Source organism: Rhincodon typus, chromosome 17 (genome assembly GCF_021869965.1).
Source record: "Rhincodon typus isolate 14 chromosome 17, sRhiTyp1.1, whole genome shotgun sequence".
Classification (NCBI taxonomy): Eukaryota; Metazoa; Chordata; class Chondrichthyes; order Orectolobiformes; family Rhincodontidae; genus Rhincodon; species Rhincodon typus.
The window spans coordinates 5735551-5758371 of NC_063348.1; the positions used below are offsets into that span (position 1 = coordinate 5735551).

A 22821-nucleotide genomic window follows, 5' to 3' on the forward strand; every position below is an offset into this window, starting at 1 on the left:
TGTGTTATCACAGTGATCACTGGGGTGATTTATCGACAGAGATGAACGACGTGGGTAAAGTTTGTTTTTGCGTTCCTCCAGCTCCAAATTGTATTATCTCAGACTCCAGCATTTGCAGTTCTTACTATCTCCAGTGATCACTGTGCTTGTCTTTAACCCCAAACATTTGCTTCCCTGGTTGTTCTTTGTAAGTAGAACAAGATTGTCAATCTGAAATCAAATTAGAAATGTTGGAAACACTCAACATGTCAGGCAGCAAGCACGGAGAGAGAAACAATTGATAATTCAGGTTGGTCAGTGTATGTGATTCACCCTTTTCCCTCATCTCAGTCTTTCTCTCTGCTGTCTCTGGCAACAATCCTTTTCAGTTTCACAAATTCCTTGATGACTTTGTTTGTGTATGTGCTGTCTGTGTGATGTCTGTATCTCATGGAGTAATTCCCTCACTTATCATTTTCTTACTTTGAAGGTTACCTTCTCAATCTCTGTGTCTTGAATATACCTCTCTTAATTAATTTCTAATTTCTCTTCCATGATTTCTCTCTCACTTTCTTAAATTCCTCTCTCTACCTTTATGTCTGTTTTTTTTTTGATTTCTGTCTTTTGACTGTTCACTCTTTCATTCCTCTCTCTTTGATGCCTCTTTCCCTCTTTAATCTCACAAATCATTTCTCCTTTATTTTTACCTATCATGTTCATGTCTCTTTCTGATCTTTTTATTTTCTAATGCTCTGTCTTTGATTCCACTCTTTAATTACTCTTAATCTCTGGTTATTACAATTTTTTCATTCATTCTTTCTTCTCTTTCATTCATCACCTAATTCCTTCAGATGTTAATCTTGGATGCTCCTAACACTCTGTCTCACCTCTGAGGTAAAAGGCTGTAGGGTCAAGCCTCAGTTCAGAGCATGAGGACACTTCAGAGGTGTACAAGAGAGCACTGCATTGAGGGAGGTGCCATGTTCTCAATAAAATGTTAACCTGGGGAGTAGTTTCCATTAGGTGTACAAAAAAAAATCCATAGTAGAATGAAAAGAAGAGCAGTGAACATGTTGTAGTGACATTAAACCCCAACCGGCTGCTGTTTGCCCATTACAGTTACTGTACTTCAAAAGGCTACAGTGTGGGGCAGCATGGTGGCACAGTTGTTAGCACTGCTGCCTCACAGCACCAGGGACCCAGGTTTCATTCCAGCCTCGGGTGTGGAGTTTGCACATTCTCCCCTTGTCTGTGTGGGTTTCCTCCCACAGTCCAAAGATGTGCAGGTTAGGTGGATTAGCCATGCTAAATTGCCCATAGTGTTCAGGGATATGTGGGTTATAGGGGGATGGGTCTGGGTGGGATGCACTGAGGTTTGCCATGGACGTGTTGGGCCAAAGGACCTGTTTCCACACTGTAGGGACTCTATGAAGGCATTTCTTGATGTGGAGGATGTTAGATATCTCTGAGGATGTATGGTGCTATTTAGATGCATGTTTTTTTCCATCTCTGATAAACTGTCTGTTCCCTTTCTTTATTCTCTTGTCTTGTCAGATTCATTCCTCTATATTCCCCGATTCCTTTGTATGCTCCTTTTGCTTTCACCATTAACTCAACTCAAGTCCTTCTTCTATCTCGCCGGTCCAATATCTGATTTTTTTTTTGTCTTTACTTCATTGATTTCTCTTGATTTGACCTTTGCAATTTCTGATCAGTTATTTAAAATTGCTTATCTGTTGCCTCATTCTGATTCTTCACGACTTCACTTCTTCATTCTGTGTGATACCACACTTTCTTTCACTATTTTTCAACCATCAGCTTTGTCCTTTTGTTCAAGCACAATTAATTTTCCAGCCTGCAACTCTCTGCCTTTGATTTCCTGCCCTCTCTATGTTTTCCTTTCCTCTCATTTTTCTTTTTTCTAATTTTCATATTCCAATGATCCCTTGCCTTCTAATGTTGATGAGCTCTCTGGTTTTACTCTTGCGACTCTCTTCTGATCAATTCTACCTCCCTGACCCATTCTAACCTTGACTTCATTGTTCTACATGATGGTAGCCTCTCTGAAGCTCCCTCATTTCTTGTTTTGAGGCTAGTCTCTCTTCCTGTTTGTTCACAAATGATGGTTATCCATTTATTCCCCTTCCCTCTCCCCCTCTCTCTCTCTCTCTCTCTCTCTGATCCTGCCTGTTTATGTTTCTACTGCTCTGCGATCCATGTGCCCTGTCTCTTTTTGCGGGTTACCTCTTTAGCATTTCTGTCACATCATTTCCATCCCTAATACCAGTCTCTCACTTTTCCTTCTTCAAGCCACTCTTTCAAGATTTGCTTTTCCCTGATTATTCTCTCTCCCATTTCCCATTTATCTGAATCTCATTTAAGTCCTCTAATTCCCCTTTCACATAGGCTCTTCTCTCTAATGTGTCTTTGTGTGATCTCTTTCCTGAATGTCTTTTCTTTCCTCAATGTTTTTTCTTACCTGCTATCTCTGTCTGATCTTCTGGAGCTGTCCATCAATCAACTTCTGTTACGATTCAATGTTTTTGATCCATTTTCTCCAGTTCCTCATTGATGTGTGCCATTATTTTGATTTGTCTTTTCTTTCCCACCATGATCCTTTATTGCTTTCATTGTCCATTCTTCCTCTTTAATTCACGTCCTGCATTTTTCACTCTCTCTGTTTAATTCCACCTTTTCCCCCAACTGATCCTCTTTCTGAAATGTTCAGTGTCAATGAAAAACTTTGACAAATTCAAAAGGTAAATTATTTCCAATGCCTGACAATTGGCCACAGGAGGCCATAGATTTAAAACCATCATCAAGAGAGAAAAGTAGAACTGACCCTAACCCTAACCCTAACTAATATAGTTAGGATTGTTCGAATAAAACACACCTCTCTTACATTCCTTTTCCATCATTTTAATTTCTAATTATCACTTTTACTTCACTTTCTGTTTATTTTTTGATCTTTGATCCTTTCTTTCTGCTCTTTCTTCAACCACCATTTCTCTTTGTATCTTCTCTGCATCAGTCTTCCTAATGCTGCTTTCTTTTTCTAACACCCTCCTCAGGAAATCGCCTTTTTCCTCTGATTTCCCTCTCTCTAATCCCTCTATCCCTGTTCCTCCTCTCTCTGACCCCCTCGCTCTGTCTCTCCTCTCTCTGATTCCCCTCTCTGACCCCTATGTCTCTTTTATATCTTGTACAGAGATTAGTCCTAAATCATCTCTCTGATTTTAGCATTGTTAATCTCCTTAATCCCGTCGACCTCCAGATTCCTCTCATTCTGTTGCAGATATTTTGCTCAATAATCCCAAAAGAGTTACAATTCTGATTCTTCCACGGCTCTCACGTTCACTGGTAAATGTTCTCTCTTTTGTTTTACATTTCTCTCTTTCCATATGCCTTTCCTCCCTCTCCCTTGCTTATTTCCAGCTTGTCTTCTCGATTGTGTTTATCCTGTTTCTGATTCCCCTCTTTCCCTCAGATCCCCTTGTTGGTCTTATCTTTCCTTCATTGATTCTCTCTGTTGCACCCTCAGTTCCTCCCAAATCACATCCTGGAATTGGCTGTTCCTGGCTCTGGTTCACGAGATTGTCTGCCCTGCTCGGGACTGGTCGCTGGTTTGACCCTACATCACCAGGGCCTTTGCTGGCTTCACTTCTGACCCTTGCTTCTTGTTTGTTTGTTGGTGACAGTCGCCCCATTTCATCGGGCGCAGGCAGTCCCTGATTGAAGATGCGCGGAAGGAGCGAGAAGCGGCCGCTGCCGCCGCCGCCGCCGAGTCAGCGGATCCCGGGGAGCAGCTGGTGTTCGAGGAGGAAGGTGGCAGGGCCATGGTGAACTTATTCTTCACGGTCCGCGGTACCAAGAGCTCTTCACTCTCCCGGACCCTCAAAGTCTTCGAGGTAATTAACCATTGTCTATAAAGGGTGAGACAGAGGTACAAAAGGTGTATGATATACTGAATGTCATTTAAAGTTGGACTTAGATGATTGGATAGAGATCCACTTCAGCTGTAATTGGTTTGCTGTGTCTGCCTTCCACATCTCTCCGGTTGTTATTTCCCTCCAAAGATGCACAGGGCCACCAACCTCAGAGTAGTCAGTCAGGTGGGAGACATGCTCAACCTGTCAAGCCCTAGAGTGGGATTTGAACCCAGACTGTCAATCGCAGAGGTGGGATGCCCCTCACTGGGCCAGTGAGGTTTAGGGGCTATTGGCTGTGCTGATGTCAGTGTCTAAGGTATGACGATGTCAGCAGAGCTGTGCAGGACTGGAAACTGTCAGGGAGTCATGAATGAGGGAATAAATTATTGTCTGGTTTTATTGCTATTGTTTGCCCTACAAAGTTAATGATTGTGTGCTGACTTAATCTTATTAAAGCAGGCTCACAACTGAACTTTCTAGCAGTCCATTCCCATAACAGTTAGGGGGTTGTGCATGTTATTTCATGCATATCAACTCAAAAACAGGAGCAGAAAGTGATGCAGAAACTCAATATGTCTGACAACATCAATGGGAGACAGAAACAAAATTAACAGTTTGAGTCCGATATGACTCTTTTTCAGAAGGCATTCAGAAACAGCAGGAGTAACATCTGACTGAACCAACTGGGAAAGACTAATTCTCAGCCTGTCTGAGTTAGCACCAGGTACAAACTTACTATTTTAACATGACGTGATCAAGTCACTTTTGGCCTTTAAGTGTTGATTTTTCAATATATTTGTAGAAAACAATTGTTCCCGACTGCCTGCTGCCTTGCTTGGTTATGTTTGCACCAATGTGTCCTTGGAGAGTAAGCTGCCCTTCAGTGCTTCGTCATTATCCTACAAAACAGTATTTCAATGAGGGAGTTTGTGGACCCTGTGTTAAGACCATAAGAGTAGGCCATTCGGCCCATTGAGTCTGCTCCCCAATTCTGTAGGATCAAGGGTGATCTGATCATCCTGAACTTTACTTTTCTCCTTTTTTTCTGTATCCCTGATTCTCTCACTAATTAAAACTCTGTCCGCCTCAGCCTCGAACATACTTAATAACTCCCCCTCGACTGCTCTGTGTGATAAAGATTTCACAGATTCCTTACCCTCTGAGAGAAGAAATTCCTCCTCATCTCTGTCTTAAATGGGCAACCCCTTATTCCGAGTTTATCCCCTCTGGTCCGGACTCTCCCACAGGGGAAAACAATCTCTCCACATCTACCCTGTCAAGCTCCATCAGAATTCCTGATGTTCCAATAAAAGTTTCCTGTCATTCTTCTAAACTCCAATGAGTACAGGCCCAACATACTCAACGTCTCTTTGTAAAATAGTTCATCCATGCCCTCTGGTGCATGTGATGTGATGGAATCGATTTTGCTCAAATTTCAGCTTACTTGTCCATAATACTTTTACACAAAACAAAAACTCTCTTCCTGACCAATATATCTTCACCAACATGTAGGTGGTCATCTACTTTTTACGATTTGAATGTAATAACAAACAAAATTTGTGACACTGTGACAAAAATCAAATCACAAAGGAAACTTTTTAAATTGAAATACTGTTTTGTAGGATAATGACGAAGCACTGAAGGGCAGCTTACTCTCCAAGGACACATTGGTGCAAACATAACCAAGCAAGGCAGCAGGCAGTCGGGAACAATTGTTTTCTACAAATATATTGAAAAATCAGCACTTAAAGGTTCCCAAAAGTGACTTGATCACGTCATGTTAAAATAGTAAGTTTGTACCTGGTGCTAACTCAGACAGGCTGAGAATTAGTCTTCCCCAGTTGGTTCAGTCAGATGTTACTCCTGCTGTTTCTGAATGCCTTCTGAAAAAGAGTCATATCGGACTCAAACTGTTAATTTTGTTTCTGTCTCCCATTGATGTTGTCAGACATATTGAGTTTCTACATCACTTTCTGCTCCTGTTTTTGAGTTGATATGCACGAAATAACATGCACAACCCCCTAACTGTTATGGGAATGGACTGCTAGAAAGTTCAGTTGTGAGCCTGCTTTAATAAGATTAAGTCAGCACACAATCATTAACTTTGTAGGGCAAACAATAGCAATAAAACCAGACAATAATTTACTTCCCGCATGAAGCCTGGACAGGTAACTCAAGAATGACTCATCTTCTTGCGGCTTTTGGGCTTCAGGCACTTAGGGTCATCGAGTCATAGAGCTGTACAGCATGGAAACAGACCCTTCGGTCCAACTCATACTTGCCAACCAGATATGCTACTTTAATCTAGTCCTATTTGCTAGTTTTGACCCATATCCCTCTAAACCCTTCTCATTCATATACCAATCCAGATGCCTTTTAAATGTTGTAATTGTACCAGCCTCCTTCACCTCCCCTGGCAGCTTGTTCCATATATATACTACCCTCTGCATGAAAAAATTGTCCCTTAGCTCCCAATTAAATCTTTCCCCCCTCACCTTAAACCTTGCCCTCTAATTTTGGATTCCCTTACCATGTGAAAAAGACCTTGGCTATTTACCCTATCCATGCTGCTCATGATTTTATAAACTCCTATAAGGTCACCCCTCAGCCTCCTATGCTCCAGGGGAAAATAGCCCAAGCCTATTCAGCCTGTCCCTATAGCTCAAACCTTCCAATCCCAGCAACATTCTTGTAAATCTCTTTTCTGAACACTTTTCAAGTTTAACAACATTTTTCTTATAGCAGGGAGACCAGAACTGAATGCAGTATTCCAAAAGGGGCCTAACCAATGTCCCGTACAGCTGCAACATAACATCCCAACTCCTACACTCAATGCACTGCCCAATGAAGGTAACGTGCCAAGTGCCTTCTTCACTACCACCTACATCACTTTCAAGGAACTATGCACTATGCACGCTTTTCCCTGTTCCTCTCTCACTCCCTTCCTGTCTTCTCTTGTTTGTTCTTGCCTTATTTTCTAAATTTCTCCACCATATCAATCTGATCTGGAAATCCTCTTTTGCTTTGGCTCTTATCCAATTCAGTTCTCACTCGCTACATTCCTCTTCAGATTCTGTACTTGAGCACACTTTCCTCCCCTAATTGGCAATTCTTTCACATGCATCTCACACCAAAGTTTTCCACATCCATCTTTCATTTAACTGCCTCTGGTCTTATCGCTTAGATGGTCCTAGATATTCAAATCTGATGTGTTTTGCATGCACAAGCAATTCCCACAGATAACCGCAGGATCTCAGCTTTTGGCTGCAAGTGTCTTCTTTTTTAAACAAAACTTGATATAATTTTCCTGGACTACCTGAGTATCTTTTCTACATTGTTCCTCATTCCTAAGTTTTCTGACTTTACTAAATTAACAATTTCCACATTAAGTTATGTTAGTTTCTAATAATAATGTTAGATTTTAAAAAATTGTACTCTGGACACAAATGTATGCAAACATTAAATGCAACACTTATCTGCAGGATAACCCTATACTGCCATTCCTTGATTTAAGAATCAGATCGCAGTGTGATTGCAGAGTGCAACAATATTAAGCTACATCCAGGACCATTTCTCACTTGAACTTTGCACCCAGTGCAGTCTAATTCCAGCAAAGTGTTATGATGAATGTGGTCAAGTCTGATATTTTTATTTTTGATGGCTTGAAAATAAACCTGTGTGGATTCCCATCAATCTTGCAAGAAATTCCAACTTTGTTTCTAGGGTTTGAGTATCACATTCTCTCATGAGTTTTACAGAGGGTTTGCTAGCTGAGGGCAGCCTGCTGTGTAAACTAGCGCTTGCTGAGTCCAAATTGCCTTTTGCAGCTGAGGGGCCTGCATTTTCCCATGGCCTATTAGTCGTTCCAGTATAGATGAGAGTTGAGCATAGGGACCCTGTGGAACAAAGAACAAAGAACAATACAGCACAGAGTCAGGCCCTTCAGCCCTCCAACCCTGTGCCAACACATTTTGCCCTTCCATATTAAAATTGCCTTCACTTACAGGATCCATATCCCTCTATTCCCTTCCTATTCACATATTCATCCAGGTGCTTTGTGAATGCTGTTATTGTGTCTGCTTCCACCACCTCCTCTGGCACCGTGTTCCAGGCACTCGTGATCCTTTGTGTGAAAAACTTGTCTCGCACATCTCTTTCAAACTTCCCCCCTCGCACCTTGAACCTGTGTCTCCTACTAATTGACCCTTCCACACTGTGAAAAAGCATCATACTATATCCATGCCATTCACAATCTTATAAACTTCTGTCAGGGTGCCTCTCAACGTCTTGCGTTCCAGTGAAACCAAACCCAGTCTTTCTAACCTTTCTTCATAGCTAAAATCCCCCATATCAGCCAACATCCTGGTAAACTTTTTCTGTTCCCTCTCCAAATCATCCACATACTTCTGGTAGTGTGGTGGCCAGGACTGCACGTAATATTCCAGGTGTGGCCTAACTAACGTTCTATTAAGCTGCAGCGTAACTCTATCTTTATACTCAATGTCCCTTCCAATGAAGGCAAGCATGCTGTAGGCCATTTTAATACCTTATCGACCTGCGCTGCCACCTTCACTGACCTGTGGACCTGCACACCCAGATCTCACTGCATATAAATACTCCGGAAGTTTCTGCCATTCACTGCATAATTTCCACCTGTACTTGACCTTCCAAAATGCATCACCTCACATTTGTCCAGATTAAACTCCATCTGCCATTTTTCTGCCCATGCTGCCAACTGATCTATATCCTGCTGTAACCTCTGACAATTCTCCTCCTCACTATCCGCAACTCCACGACTGGTTGTATCGTCTGCAAACTTGCTAATTAGACCAGCAACATTTCCTCTAAATCATTTACGTAGATCATGAACAGCAGAGGTCCCAGCATTGATCCCACTAGTCACAGCCCTTTATTCTAAAAAGCATCCTTCCACCGCTATCCTCTGTCTCCTATGATTAAGCCAGTTCTGTATCCATTTTGCCAGCTCAACCCATGTGGATACCATGTGGAATCCCCATTGTAGCAGACTATGGAAAGAATTGCCCCAGAAATTGAGGTTTCTTCAGGATAATTTGTCTCTGACTTGTCCTCTCCAAAAGTCTCCATTTAAATTGGAGAATTTGGAAGGCTCCAATGAAATTAAGTAAAATTGTTTCTCAGGAGAAGTTACTCTAGTAAGAACATAGTCTAACTCCTAAGTAACTATTGAACTGACCCGTTACTTAACTCACAGACCTCCATCTACACCTCCTCCAAGCCCTTACACCTCCACCCTAGACCATGACCCATCACCTCCCGTGGACCCACACCCCATTCTCCCAATGCCAGACTCAAACCCTCGCCAGACCTGACCTGACCTCTCAACGTCATTCCCCCTCCACCAGCCTGGACTGAACCCCACTACCAGACACAACCAGAACTCTCACACTACCCCCACCCCATCATCAGATCTGGACCGAACCCCCCCTTTCACTGGACCTTTCCCTATCCTGCACTCCTGATGGAGCTGACCTAAACTTCCTCCGCTGAAGCATAAACCCCCAAACCTGACCCCAACCCTCCCTTTCCTCGCCGTTGGATGCTACTGCATCCTATCCATGTGACTTCCTATCTCCGACCTAGCTGGTATCCTATCCATCTAGCATCCTACCCCTTATTCATCTGACACACTACCCCTCTGGCATTCCAACCACAGTCTACCCTCTTTACCTGGCACCCTGTGCTCTGCTTTTCTAGCATCCTCAGCACCTCTACCCACCTAGCACCCTACACATAGCATCCTACCCTCCAGGACTCCAACATCACACTTACCTTATGTATTTATTGATCAACAGCAGTTGTCAAAGTGGTGGTCAGGGCTATTAAATGTCAGGGTTCAGCAGCTGAGTTGTGTGGAAAGGAGAAGTGGTTTTTCAGTGCTACCAAAGAACTATCAGAATGCACATACAGCTCAGCATTTCTGAAGGGGCCCTGATTAGAAAATCCTGTCAGAAATGCAGAGCAACCACCTTTCATAAAAAGGAAGGCTGGAGTGGCCATCAGTGTGACATGGTCACTGCTCACAAAGTCCAGCCTATGCCTAAGAGATATCAGGTTCAACTGAGCACTGCTAAAGTGGGCGATACTTCTTTAATTATATTGATTGCATCTTTCAAAGTGGTAAATGGTTGCTGAGGTATTACCATCAGTGTTGAAGATGAGGAGTGGGGGATAATCTTGATCCTGTTGTGCCGACATTACCAGGCTCAATTCTCAGACCAAGATCCTGTACCCAAAGAGACCTGTCAGACTGTGGGCTAAAAGCAGGCCCAGATTAATTTCTTCCTTTGATCTTTCCAAGCATTTGCTAATAATTTGAAATCAAAAGGTTTTCAGATGTCTTGGACTGAAAACAGGGTCTAGTTTTGTGGAGCTTTGTGCCAGCCAGATTAGCAGGAGGTCAGTTTGGGACTCCTACAAGCCTTATAACAAACATAACAGTGATCAGTATTCATTAATATACCTTCGACTACAGAAATATAATGTGTCAGGCAGTGAAGAGGAGGCTGGTGAGCGACTCGGGCTGGCATTCTGCTTCACAATCCCACTCAATATCAGATGCAGATGCATCTGAAGATATGACTTGCCTCTACCTTGTTGTCCGATCTGTATTTCACCAAATCACCCCCCAGGAGGTTACCGGCTATCCCTTTCTCCGCAGCTGCTACATGTGACCAGCAGTGGGATACAGAAGAGGTAGGCAACTTGAGTAGATTTCCCTCTGTCTTATTGTTACTGCCGCGGTCCAAATGACAGACTCCAGGAGCAGTGCTGCACTCAATCAGTATAGGGAATGGGTTTTCCTGCAGTTCATCTCCTTCCAGTTCAGTCGCAAATGATACTTATAGAAGCCCTCAGTCTTATGCAGGAGACTAGGATATTATTCACTTCTATCACCTTGAGGAGGTAATATTCTTCCTTTTGAAATGATACCTATGTATAAAACTCTCCCCTCCCTGCTCCATCAAGACATATCCTGTTTGATCATTTGGGAGCACCATTTTAATGTCACTAGGTCATGGATGCAGTAAGATCCTGATTTAACTTAGATCCTTATTAATGTGCTAGCAGTTACCCTGATTTCAGAAGCAAGTTTCAAGTTACTGTGTGGAAGTTGTGAGAATATTAATCCACTGCACTGCACTGAAAGAGCAACAGTACATGATTTTCCCAGACTTTGCTGAGGTACTTGACTTCAGCTAGGGCATTTTTTTTAAAGGGTATACTGTTACATTCAGAAACTCAGGAACAGAGGAGGGGAAAGTCATTCATTGTTTCTGCTCTTGCACTCTACGCAGTGACTCCTGCTGGAAAAACACATGCATGAATTTCGGATGAGTATGTACAGAGGTGCCCGATCAGCAGAAAAACTTATTATTCCGCACCTTTCAAGATCTAATATGACTAGTCACTACTTGACTTATGTGAGGGTGTACTCTGTAATAATGGAAGCGTACCTCAGCAATCGATATTGGGACAATTTTAACTTTGTACAGTAGTGTTTAGGGAACAGTACCAAGACTAAACAATTCCACAACTAACAGATCGGATCAAAACTCTGCAGTTCAACCATATCTAGTTATGAAAGATTATAATAAATTAAATGGGGTGGTGGTGGAGGGTTGCTTTTCAGACTTGGAGTCTGTGACCAGTCGTGTGCCACAGCGATCAGTGCTGGGTCCACTGCTTTGCATCATTTATATAAACAATTCAGATGTGAATAGAGGAGGTATGGTTAGTAAGTTTACAGATGACCCCAAAATTGGTGCTGTAGTGGACAGTGAGGAAGGTTATCTCAGAGTACAACGAGACCTCGATCAGATGGTCTGACAGGCTGAGGAGTGGCAGATGGAGTCTAATGTAGATGAATGTGAGGTGCTGCATTTTGAAAAGGGAAATCAGGGCAAGACTTATACACTTAATGGTAAGGTACTGGGGAGTGTTGCTGAACAAAGGGATCTTGGAGCGCAAATTCATAGTTCCTTGAAAGTAGAGTCGCAGGTAGACAGGATAGTGAAGAAGGCATTTGGTATGCTTGCCTTTATTTGTCAGTGCATTGACAAAAGGAGTTGGGAGGTCATTTTGCAGCTGTACAGGACCTTGTTTAGGCCTCTTTTGGAATACTGTGCTCAATTCTGGTATCCTGGCTATAGGAAGGATGTTGTTAAACTTGAAAGGATTCAGAAAAGATTTACAAATATGTAGCTGGGATTGGAGGGTTTGAGCTATAGGGAGAAGCTGAATAGGCTGGGGCTATTTTCTCTGGAGTGTTGGAGGCTGAGGGGTGACCTTATAAAATTTTATAAAATCATGAGGGTCATAGATAGGGTGAATAGTCAAGGTCTTTTGGGGAGTCCAAACCTAGAGGGAAAGGTTTAAGGTGAGAGGGGAAAGATTTAAAAGGGACCTAAGGGGGAGCTTTTTCATGCAGAGAGTGGTGCGTGAATGGAATGATCTGCCAAAGGAAGTGGTGGAGGCTGGTACAATTACAACATTTAAAAGGCATCTGGATGGGTATATGAATAGGAAGAGTTTGGAGGAATATGGGCCAAATACTGGCAAATGGGACTAGATTAATTTAGGATATCTGGTCAGCATGGACGAGATGGACTGAAGGGTTTGTTGGCATGCTGTACTCTATGACTAACTGGTTTCAAAAATATCTCCATTCTTAACGAAGGGAGAGCCTAGCCTTTCATTGCAAACAACAAGCCTGAAGCATTTCCAACTATCTTCAAGCAGACATTGTTGAGTAGATGATCTATCTTGGCTCTTCCTGATGTTCACAACATTGGATTTGTCAGTCTCAGACAACTTGATTCAATCTCCAGGATTCCAAGAAAGGGTTGAGGGCAATGGACACAGCAAAATCTAAGAGCCTTGACAAAATCCCAGCTTCGCATTGGAGACTTGGACTTCAAAACTAACAGTGCCCCAAAGCAAGTTGTTCCAGTACAGCTAGATCACTGGGATCTAACCAAAAAACGTGGAAAATTGTGCTGTCTGCATAAACTAGATCCTGGTTAATTACCACCTTAACCAGTGTACTTTAAATCATTAGCAAAGCAATGGAAGTGATTGTCAACAGTGCCATCAAAGCATCATTTGCTCAGCAGTCAAAGTGCTCACTGTTTGAGTTCTGCCAGAACCACTTAGCTCCTGACTTTATTTATAGCCATCATTCAAACTTGGACAAAAGAGAAGAACTCCAGAGGTGAGATGTGAGTGACTGTCCTTGTCATCAAGACAACATTTAACTGAATGTGATATCAAAGAGTTCTAACAAAGCTAAGTTAATACGAATCAGGAGGAAACCTCTCCACTGTTAGCTTTATAACTAGCTCAAAATAAAATGGTTGTGGTTGTTGGAAGTGAGTCACCTCAACCCTAGGATATCAATGTCCAGCTCCGAAGTGTCTTCAGCTGCTTTGTCACTGAGACTCTGTCCATTGTTAGGTCAGAAATGAAGCTGTTTGTTGATGACTGCTGTGTGTTTATTACCATTTACAACTCTGCAGATTCTGAAGCAATCCATGACAACACACAACAACACCTGAGTATCATTCAGGCTGATAACCAGAAAGTCAGATTTGAATGACATAAAAGCCAAGAAATTATCATCCCCAGCAAGAGGAAATGTAATCATCCTCCCTTGCTGCTCAACGACATTGGTGTTGTTGAACCGCCAACATTTTGGTAGCATAGTGGCTAGGTAGATTGGCCATGGGAAATGAAGGATTACAGGGATGGGTAGGGCATGAGTCTACATGGGATGCTCTGTGGAGGGTTGGTGTGGACATGATGGGCCAAGTGACCTGCTTCCATCATGTAGGGATTGTATGATCAAGACTGGCAAGAACTTAACTAGGTCAGTCATATAAATTTTGTAGGTAAAGGAGCAGGTTAAAGGCTGGGAAATCTGTTGCAAGTACATTCACTTCTCATTATGCAACAGGTCCCAAAGGATCATGCAGTCCTTTATGATAGATTCCCTACAGTGTGGAAACAGGCCCTTCGGCCCAACAAGTCCACACCAACCCTCAGAGCATCCCACCCAGACCCATCCCCCTTTAACCCACCTAATCTAGGCATCCCTGAACATTCCAGGCAATTTAGCATGGCCAATCCACCTAACCTGCATATCTTTGGACTGTGGGAGGAAATCGGAGCACATAAAGGAAACCCATGCAGACACGGGGAGAATGTGCAAACTCCACACAGACAGTCGCCAGAGAGTGGAATCAAACCTGGGGCCCTGGTGCTGTGAGGCAGCAGTGCTAACCACTGAGCCACCATGCCGCCCTAAATTAGATAGGGGATTTCTATTGTTGCACTGTCCACATTTCTGTATTATCCATGAGACATCTGTGCCCCATCCTCTGAGGATAACAAATTTTGGAGTAACTCACCATTTGTCTTCCCTAAGCCTGACCGCCATCTACAGGCCACAAGTCAGGAGAGTGACAGCGTATCCTCCCTTTCCTGGATGAGTACAGCTCCAATGACACCCAAGAATCTTCCTCTGGGAAACAAGCAGTCTGTTTCACCAGAATCCCATCCACCACCTTGCGTGTTTACTCTGCCATCACAAATGCACAGTGGCAGCAATGTATGCCATCTGCAAGATGCTTTGGAACAATTCACCCCCAGGTTCTTTCAAATCTGCAACTTTACAACCGAGAGGGCAAGAGGAGAAGAAGCATTGGAACACCATTGCTTTGAAATTCGCCATCCAAGCTGCACATCATCTTGATTTTTAATTATATCTCCATTCCTCAAAGGTCACTGGGTTAAAATCCTGGAACTCACTTCTGAACAATACTACAGGTGTGAGTGCAATAGTTCAAGCAGACAACTCACCACCACCTTGTCCAGAGCAGTGAGGGATGCAAAATAAATGCTGGTCATGTCAGTGACGATTATAACCCATTGAACACAAAAAAGGAAACATGGAAGAAACATTGGAAGAGGTGTGATCGGGAAGCCTGAATTCTTTCTCAGTTTAGCTTCCTTTTTTCTGAGTTGCTACTCCTGGTTCATGTCATAACATAGACAAGGCAGGGCAAGGTTAGAAGGCAGCTTCCAAGAACTATATCATCTGGTACAGGGGTAGAAGCTGCACTGTTGAAGTTATTCTGCAGTGCAGTCTAGTCATCTGAACCTACTGACCCTTTTACAGCGTCATTCCAGCAAAATTGCATCCTAACATGTTAAGAAGATATTTGAATTCTTGTCTTAATCCTAAGTGGAAATGTACTGTCACAAGAAGGAAAAATCTGTGCTGATTTCTTTGTGGTGAGTAAAGGAAAGGGATGATTTATCCTAACCAGCCACCACATGCACAAGTTGGCTCAGTGGTTAGCACTGCTGCCTTCCAGTGTCAGGGATCTGGGTTCCATTCCATGCTTGGGCAACCATCTGTGTGGAGTTTGCACATTCTCCCTGCGTCTGTGTAGGTTTCCTTTGGGTGCTCTGGTTTCCTCCCACAGTCCAAAGATGTGCATGTTATTTGGATGGGCCATGCTAAATTGCCCATATTGTCCAGGGATGTGGAGGCTAGGGTGGTTAGCCTTGAGAAATGCAGGGATGTGGGGGTGGGTCTGGATAGGACGCTGTTTGGAGGGTTAGTGTGGCCTTGATGGGCTGAGTAGCTGGCATTGGGATTCTATAAAAAGCCCAGTAGATGTCTTTACAGCAACTTTTTGCATTTCAACATTTTAATGACCGCATGGCAGAAATGCAAGAGGAATTTCCCAGTTAAAGTTTCCTGTGCAAGGGTGTGCTTTGTAGCAGGTCTCCATGTTGGGACTGAGAATTCCCTGCATAATACAACTAGAGTTGTAAAAAGTAGAAGTGGATCAAAAAGCCAAACCAGATGGATCAAGGGTCCACAGATAGAGAGTCTTATAATTTGAGAGGTTTTGGCATGGAATTAATTGGAGTGCATTGGACTCAACATAGTGAGTCTTCACTTCCATTGTGAGGACACAGGGCAGAGGAAGAGTGCACATTTCTAGGAAAATGAAGTTAATAAAAAGTCAGGCTTGTGTGCTGAGGCGTATGACAGTGATACACTGTTTCAAATTGGAGTAATTAGCTTAAGAGATCTGCAACCCCACATGAGTGATATGTGTGATAGCAACATTCATTTCAAGGCCCCTTCTGGCAAAACAAATAACTTGTTGAAACAGATTCAGGTATAATAGTGTTTGTATGCTAAAGTACAGCCTCTGGGGCTATAACCAGAAACCAGTCTTACATTATTGTAGTCACACAGAAGGATAATTTAATATTCAACATCAGGCTTTTTTTGTCCATCTAAATTGATTGAACAAGTGGCTTTAACAAGGGTGGGAGGCTGAATGCCACACATTCAGAAATTATATTGAGAAATGGCATGACATTTTGCTGATTATATCAATCATGTGAATTTACAATGTTTTTTATTCCTGATATTGGAGGTGAATTAAGGGAATTCAAGAAATTGAAGTCACTTGCTTTAATATATTTTTCCATGAACTGTCGGCCCTCAGTTTGCTGATTTCAGTGAAGGTGACAATCAGTGGGATGGTATTGCAATAAGACTCTGGACTAGGGAAGAGAAAACATAGCCTCAATTTATGTTCACTCTGCAGTCACTTGTGACTTGATGTCAATTGCTGTTGAGGACAGACAGGTATGGGTTTAGCTCAGTTGTCTTCACATGGATAACTCAGGTGGAAGATTAAAGCGCATGGGATTGGGAGAAGTGTATTGAGATGGGTAGGAAACTGGTTGGCAGAGAGAAAACAAAGAGTAGGAATTAATGGGTCCTTTTCAAATTGGCAGCCACTAGTGGGGTGAAACAGGGATCGGTGCTGGGACCCCAGCTATACATAATATATATTATTGATTTGGATGAGGGAACAAAATGTAACATCTCCAAGTTTGCAGATGATACCAAGTTGGGTGGGAGGGTGAAATGTGATGAGGATGCAGAGATCCTTCAGCATGATCTCGGCACATTGGGTGATTGGGAAAATCAATGGTGGATGCAGCACAATTTGGATAAATGTGAGGTTATTCATCTTGGAAGCAAAAATAAGAAGGCAGATTAGTACCTGAATGGCTGTAAATTGGGAGAGGGGAGGGTGCAGCAGGACCTCGGTGTCCTTGTGCACCAGTCACTGAAGGTAAGCATGCAGGTGCAGCAGGCGGTAAAGAAGGTAAATGGTATGTTGGCCTTCATTGTGAGAGGTTTCGAGTACAGGAGCAGGGATGTGTTATTGCAGTTATACAGGGCCTTGGTGAGACCACACCTGGAATATTGTGTGCAGATTGGTCTCGTTTTCTGAGGAAGGATGCTCTTGCTCTTGAGGGCGCGCTGCGAAGGTTTAACAGGCTGATTCTGGGGATGGCGGGTCTGACGTATGAGGAGAGATTGACTAGGTTAGGATTGGTTGCATGGGAGTTCAGACGAATGAGGGGGATATCACAGAGACTTATAAAATTCTAACAGGACTGGGCAGGGTAGATGCAGGGAGGATGTTCCCGACTGTGGGTGTGTCCAGAACCAGGAGTCCCTGTATGAGGAGTTGGGGTAGACCATTTAGGATGGAGATGAAGAGATAGTTCTTCACCCAAAGAGTGTGGAATTCATTACCACAGGAAGTAGTTGATGCCAAAACATTGAAAGTATTCAAGAGGCGACTAGTTGTAGCACTTGGGACGAATGGGATCAAAGGTTATGTGGAGAAAGCAGAATTAGGCTATTGAGTTGGATGATCAGTCATGATTGTGAAGAATGTGGAGCAGGCTTGAAGGGCCGAATGGCCTCCTCCTGCTCCTATCTTCTATGTTTCTATCTGGTCCCCTTTGATTGAGGTGTGTTTTTGATGGGACTTCGGCTCTGCGTGGGGATAAGTCATTGACCCCAACTGAGGTTTTGCTCCTCGAAGCCATTCACATCATCGAGATGGGCTCTCAGCAATGGGGAGTTGGACTGAGAATTGGACTTTTTTTTAACAGGTCTATTATTTATTCACCGTCTGTGGGCATTGCTCATAAGTCCAGTATTTGTTGCCCATTCCTAATTGCCTTTTTTAAGGGTTACACACATTGCTGTGGATCTGGAGTCACATGCAGGCCACTCTACATAAGGACAGCAGATTTACCTCCTTAAAGGATGCTAGTGAACCAGATAGGTTTAAATAGTTGATGATAATTTCATGTTCACTATTACTGAGACAACATTCAATTCCAGATCTTTTTTAAAAATTGAATTTAAAGTTCATCAGTTGCCATGGTAGGATTTAAACCCCAGAGCCTGAGCATCTGACGTATTAGCCCAGTAACATTATGCCCCAGTATCACTTAGAATGGGAGCAGTGAGTGTCAGGGTGGGGGCTTTTCACAACGGCGGTTACATTCATTTTCATAATAATCTGTGTTTCCCTTTTAATCGGTGAAATGCAGCACTCTGAGAATGCCTCCCCCTAAAATGTTCTTCAGCACCTCTGCTAAACTCAGAAAGTTGGATCCAGATCATTATGTTAACAGGTGGACTTTGTGGTACCACTGCTGGCCAGCAGAAATCTGGGTGGATGGAATTTAGCATTGGAGAGTGGCTGTGCACAGAAGCAAGGACACGACAGAGTCTGCACCTAAACAAATGTCCACCCATCCTGGTCTCAGATTTACCCAAAAAGGCCAATCAAGGGTGCTGTAAAAACTCCAATGCATTATAAAGGGCTGGACAAGGAGAATGGCTGCTTGGGGAAGGTTTCAGAATATTGTCACTGCTCATTGACCCATATCCTCAGAACGTTTTAGGGATAGGGGAGAAATCTTGGCAAAAGAGTGGAGGGAATGTTGTAAGTTTCAAAATTAGCAAAGGAACCCTCTGCCCTGTACTTTTTTAAAACATAGAATAATTCTTCAAAGTTTACAATATGTATCTTTATCATCTTTGCACAAACCTAAGAATAAAAAAAAAACTTAGACATCTAGGAATGAGTGAAGATTATATTTCAGCAAAGCATTCAGTGACAAAGTTAACGACTTTATTCTCACACACACACATCAATTAAGCCTCAGTGTCAATAGCAGCAGAATCCTTAGATTGAATTTATAGGTTTCTGTTCATTCCTAATGCATATTTTTAGCCATGCTCTAAATCATTAAAATGAAATGGGCAATTCCTTAGGATCAATGAGTTAGAAGGAGTGAATGTAGTGTATTTGTTTCTTCAGAAGATGTTCAGTAATCTTTCACAACAGTTTTGTTTTAATAGAAAATCAGGATACTTGAGTTTGGGGTAAAATATTAGCATAAACTGAGAATCTAATAATAGACAGAAAATAGAGACTTGGAATAAACAGGTATTTTTCAGCATGGCAGGGATTACTAACAGAGGGATGCAAGGATCAGCGCCCGGCCTTCAGCTGTTTACAGTTTATATCAGTGCCATGGCTTAGTGGGTTAAAGCATCTGTCTGGTTAATAGGAGATCCTGTGGTTCCAGTGGCACAGTGTCCCTGCCTCAGGACCAAGAGACTTGGGTTCAAGTCCCCCACCTGCTCCAGAGGTATGCAATAACATCTCTGAACAGGTTGATTAGAAAAATATCTAGATGAGGGGCTTTTGTGGTGCAATGATAATGCCCCCACTTCTGAGCCGCTTCAGGTGTGTGTAATAACTTTTCTGAACAGGTTGATTGGAAAATAACATTTGCACGCATATCTTTACACTGCACTCAAAGAACACAACCCCCATTTGAGGGTCTTTTATGCTACATTGGTAGTGTTCCTACCTCTGGGTCAGAAAGCCTGGGTTCAAGTTTTACCTGCTCCAGAGGCGTATCATAACATGTCTGAACAATTTGATTAAAATTGTCTAGATAGTTGAATGAGTGAAAAAAAAAGCTGATGATACAAAACTAAGCGAGAAAGTAAACTCTGAGAAGGATGTGAAGAAACTAAAAATGGAGTGAGGTAAGCCAAGTGATTAGCTAAGCGCTTTTTATAAATTAGGTTCATGTTCTCTGGAGTTTAAAAGAATTAGAGATGATCTCACTGAAACATAAGCAATTCTTAGAGTCCTCAACAATGAAGACACTGAAAGGTCATTTACCCCGCCCAGAATAAGAAGCTCCCATTTATGGCTGAGATGGCGAAAGAAGGTTTTCACTCAGAAACTTATGAATATTTTGGAGCGTGGTGAATGCTCAGTCAATGTGTTATTCAAGTCTGAGATCAATAGGTTATTGGACACCAGGCAAACTAAGGGGTATGGGATAAGGCCAGAAAATGGAGTTATGCAGAATTTCAGCCATGTTCTTATTGAATGATGGAGCAGGCTCAATGAGCCATGACTCTCCTGCTCCTATTTATTACTATCTTAGGTTATTATATGTAAAAATTGCAACATGAGAGAAGTGGTCTTAAAACTGATTATGATGTTTGACCTTAAGTGATGAAGCAGCGATGCTTTTCCACGGTAGTTTATTAGGCATATATACATACTCCGCAAAATATTGTGTAGTCAACGAAAGTTGTCTTCAAATCCTATAAGAAACTGAAATGTCATTCAATGATTCAGAAGGTTTTGTTTTTTAAACACCCCACATAATGCAACAGAGGCCAGAGAGCTTCTCAATATTTGCAACAGTGGCTAACCTCAAGCTAGTCAACAATTAGTATGTCAAAACTGGCCTCAGCAACTCTAGGGGGAGAGGAAATGTCCAAGTCTTGATCATGATTGAATGACGCCCACTGGATATGTGTCTGGGTAGCTAAGCACAGAATGGGATCAACCAATGTGACCTGGGATTGAGTAATTTGCATGCAAAAAACAAACACATTGATAAGACACTAGTAGCTAGCCAGCATTTGTACCCCCTCAGTTTTTTTTTGATGGCAAAAAGAGAAAACTGGTGATGGCAAAAACATTTGCATGAGCCAGGTGAAATTGGCAATTCTGTGGCATTGGTGTTATCATGGTCAGTAATAGTGGCTGGCATGGAAATCTATATTGAATCAAAACCTGAGAAGAGCTATCCCTCCAACCTCAGAATTGACCTCATATTTTGAACAGAAATCATATATATTGTGAACAGAAAGCATATACATTGTGAGCGACAGTTGTATTTCAGGATTCAGATACAGATTATAAACCTTTAAATCTTCACTGCAGTGCTTTCAGAAGTTGTCCAGACATCTTCTCAGAATACTAGCTTGTGTCTAATATGCTTCACGAGTCAGAACGCAGTATTCAACATAATGCTATGTTAGATGTGAGAGGGGCATTTTTTTTTTTAAAAAGGCACTTTTAAAGAATCTCAAAAGACATATTTAGAGTCCTTCATTCATCAGTCAAAACATTTCACTGAACTCATATTTTGTCCGTCATATCATACTTGCAGAGCTGCAATTGTGATGCAATGTCGCAAGTTACAGCTGTCAGCTGTGAGTCAGATGTAGCACTCATGCCTCCGAGTCAGAGATTTGTGGGTTTTAAGCACCATTTATGCATGAGATGTAGGCTAGAATCTGACTGACATATAAACCCAAGACTTCATCAGCCTTTTTAGGAAGGTGTACAAGATCACGCGAATCTATTCAAAGAAGAGGAGAGCAATTGTCATACTGTTTCAACCAATATATGTCATTCAAATCAATGTCACTAAAAAGCATGTTATCTAGTTTCCATCTCATTGTTGTTTCTGGTACCTTGCAGGGTGCTTTGAAGTACTTCATCGACCCATACAACCCAACCACACACAACATCCTGAGAAAGGAATACTTACCATCTATAGTATGACATTTTTACTAATGGCTGTGTTTCCTGCCAAGCCCATGATATCTAGTGCAATTTGTTGCATTATAATTTTAAAATCTGTAAAAGAAAAATGTTGCCAGTAATGAAATAAAAACAACTCAGAAACAGAAGTTGCAGGGGTACAATTCCCACAGGTCTTTGTTTTACATGTAAAGGCAGGGTTCCAGCCTGTGGAGTAGTTGGCCATTGAATTAAATCACTCAAATATTACTTAACAGCAACTTATTTTGTCTTCTAAGAAATACGCTGACTCATAATAGTAGATGGATAATGCAGTATATTGTTCTTTCATAAGATGTGAGTATCGCTTACAGGGCCAATCCTGACTGCACTTGAGACAGTTGGTGGCTAGTTAGGCTATTTAAGAGTAATATTGCTGTAGATCAGAAGACTTGGTTGAGACAGCAAATTTCATTCCATAAAAGACATGAGTGAGCCAGATGGGCTTTTACAAATGCTGTGCTGACGAGAAAATCGATTGTGCATCACTGAAAATATTTCTAAACTAATGTACAGCAGTCCCCGGGTTGGAAATGGGTTCCATTCTGGAGTCCATTTGCAAATCGATTTGCATGCAAGTCAGAACACAACGCAGGACAATATAAAGCTGATGTTTGTGAGCACAGGAGATGTTCGCATATTGGGTCTATAAAATTAACACCCCTGAAAGGGGTGTTCGTAAGTCAGATGTTCATAAATCGAAGACCTCCTCTAGTATTTGATCATGACCAGCATCACAGGAGAATCACCAATTTGAAACGTAGATTATGTGAAGTAATCCACAATTATATAAAATGAGAAACCATCAGAATAGTTAAAAAAAACACTATAAGTGTGACAAAGAGAAAAAGTTTGCATATTTCCATGAAAATGTTTCTTGACAAGTCTTTTAATATTCAGTTAACCTCTGACTCTGTCGTTGATAAGGCCAGTTATCGAGTATTCTGTGAAGTTTTCCTCCCTTCAGAAAATGTACAAATCTGGCAATATGTTTCACTGGATAATGACAAGATGCTTCAAGCTTATTTACAAAGAAAGGATTAAGCAACTAGGGAAAA

General features: G+C 42.1%; 1 protein-coding gene across 1 annotated transcript in view; it reads left to right on the top strand.

Moving 5' to 3' along the window:
* th (tyrosine hydroxylase) overlaps positions 1-22821 on the top strand; it is a 64133-nt gene that overhangs the window by 2414 nt on the left and 38898 nt on the right. Inside the window, exon 2 of the mRNA XM_020513664.2 lies at positions 3678-3887. Coding sequence (XP_020369253.2) covers positions 3678-3887 — 210 coding nt within the window. The remainder of the gene's footprint in view (positions 1-3677; positions 3888-22821) is intronic.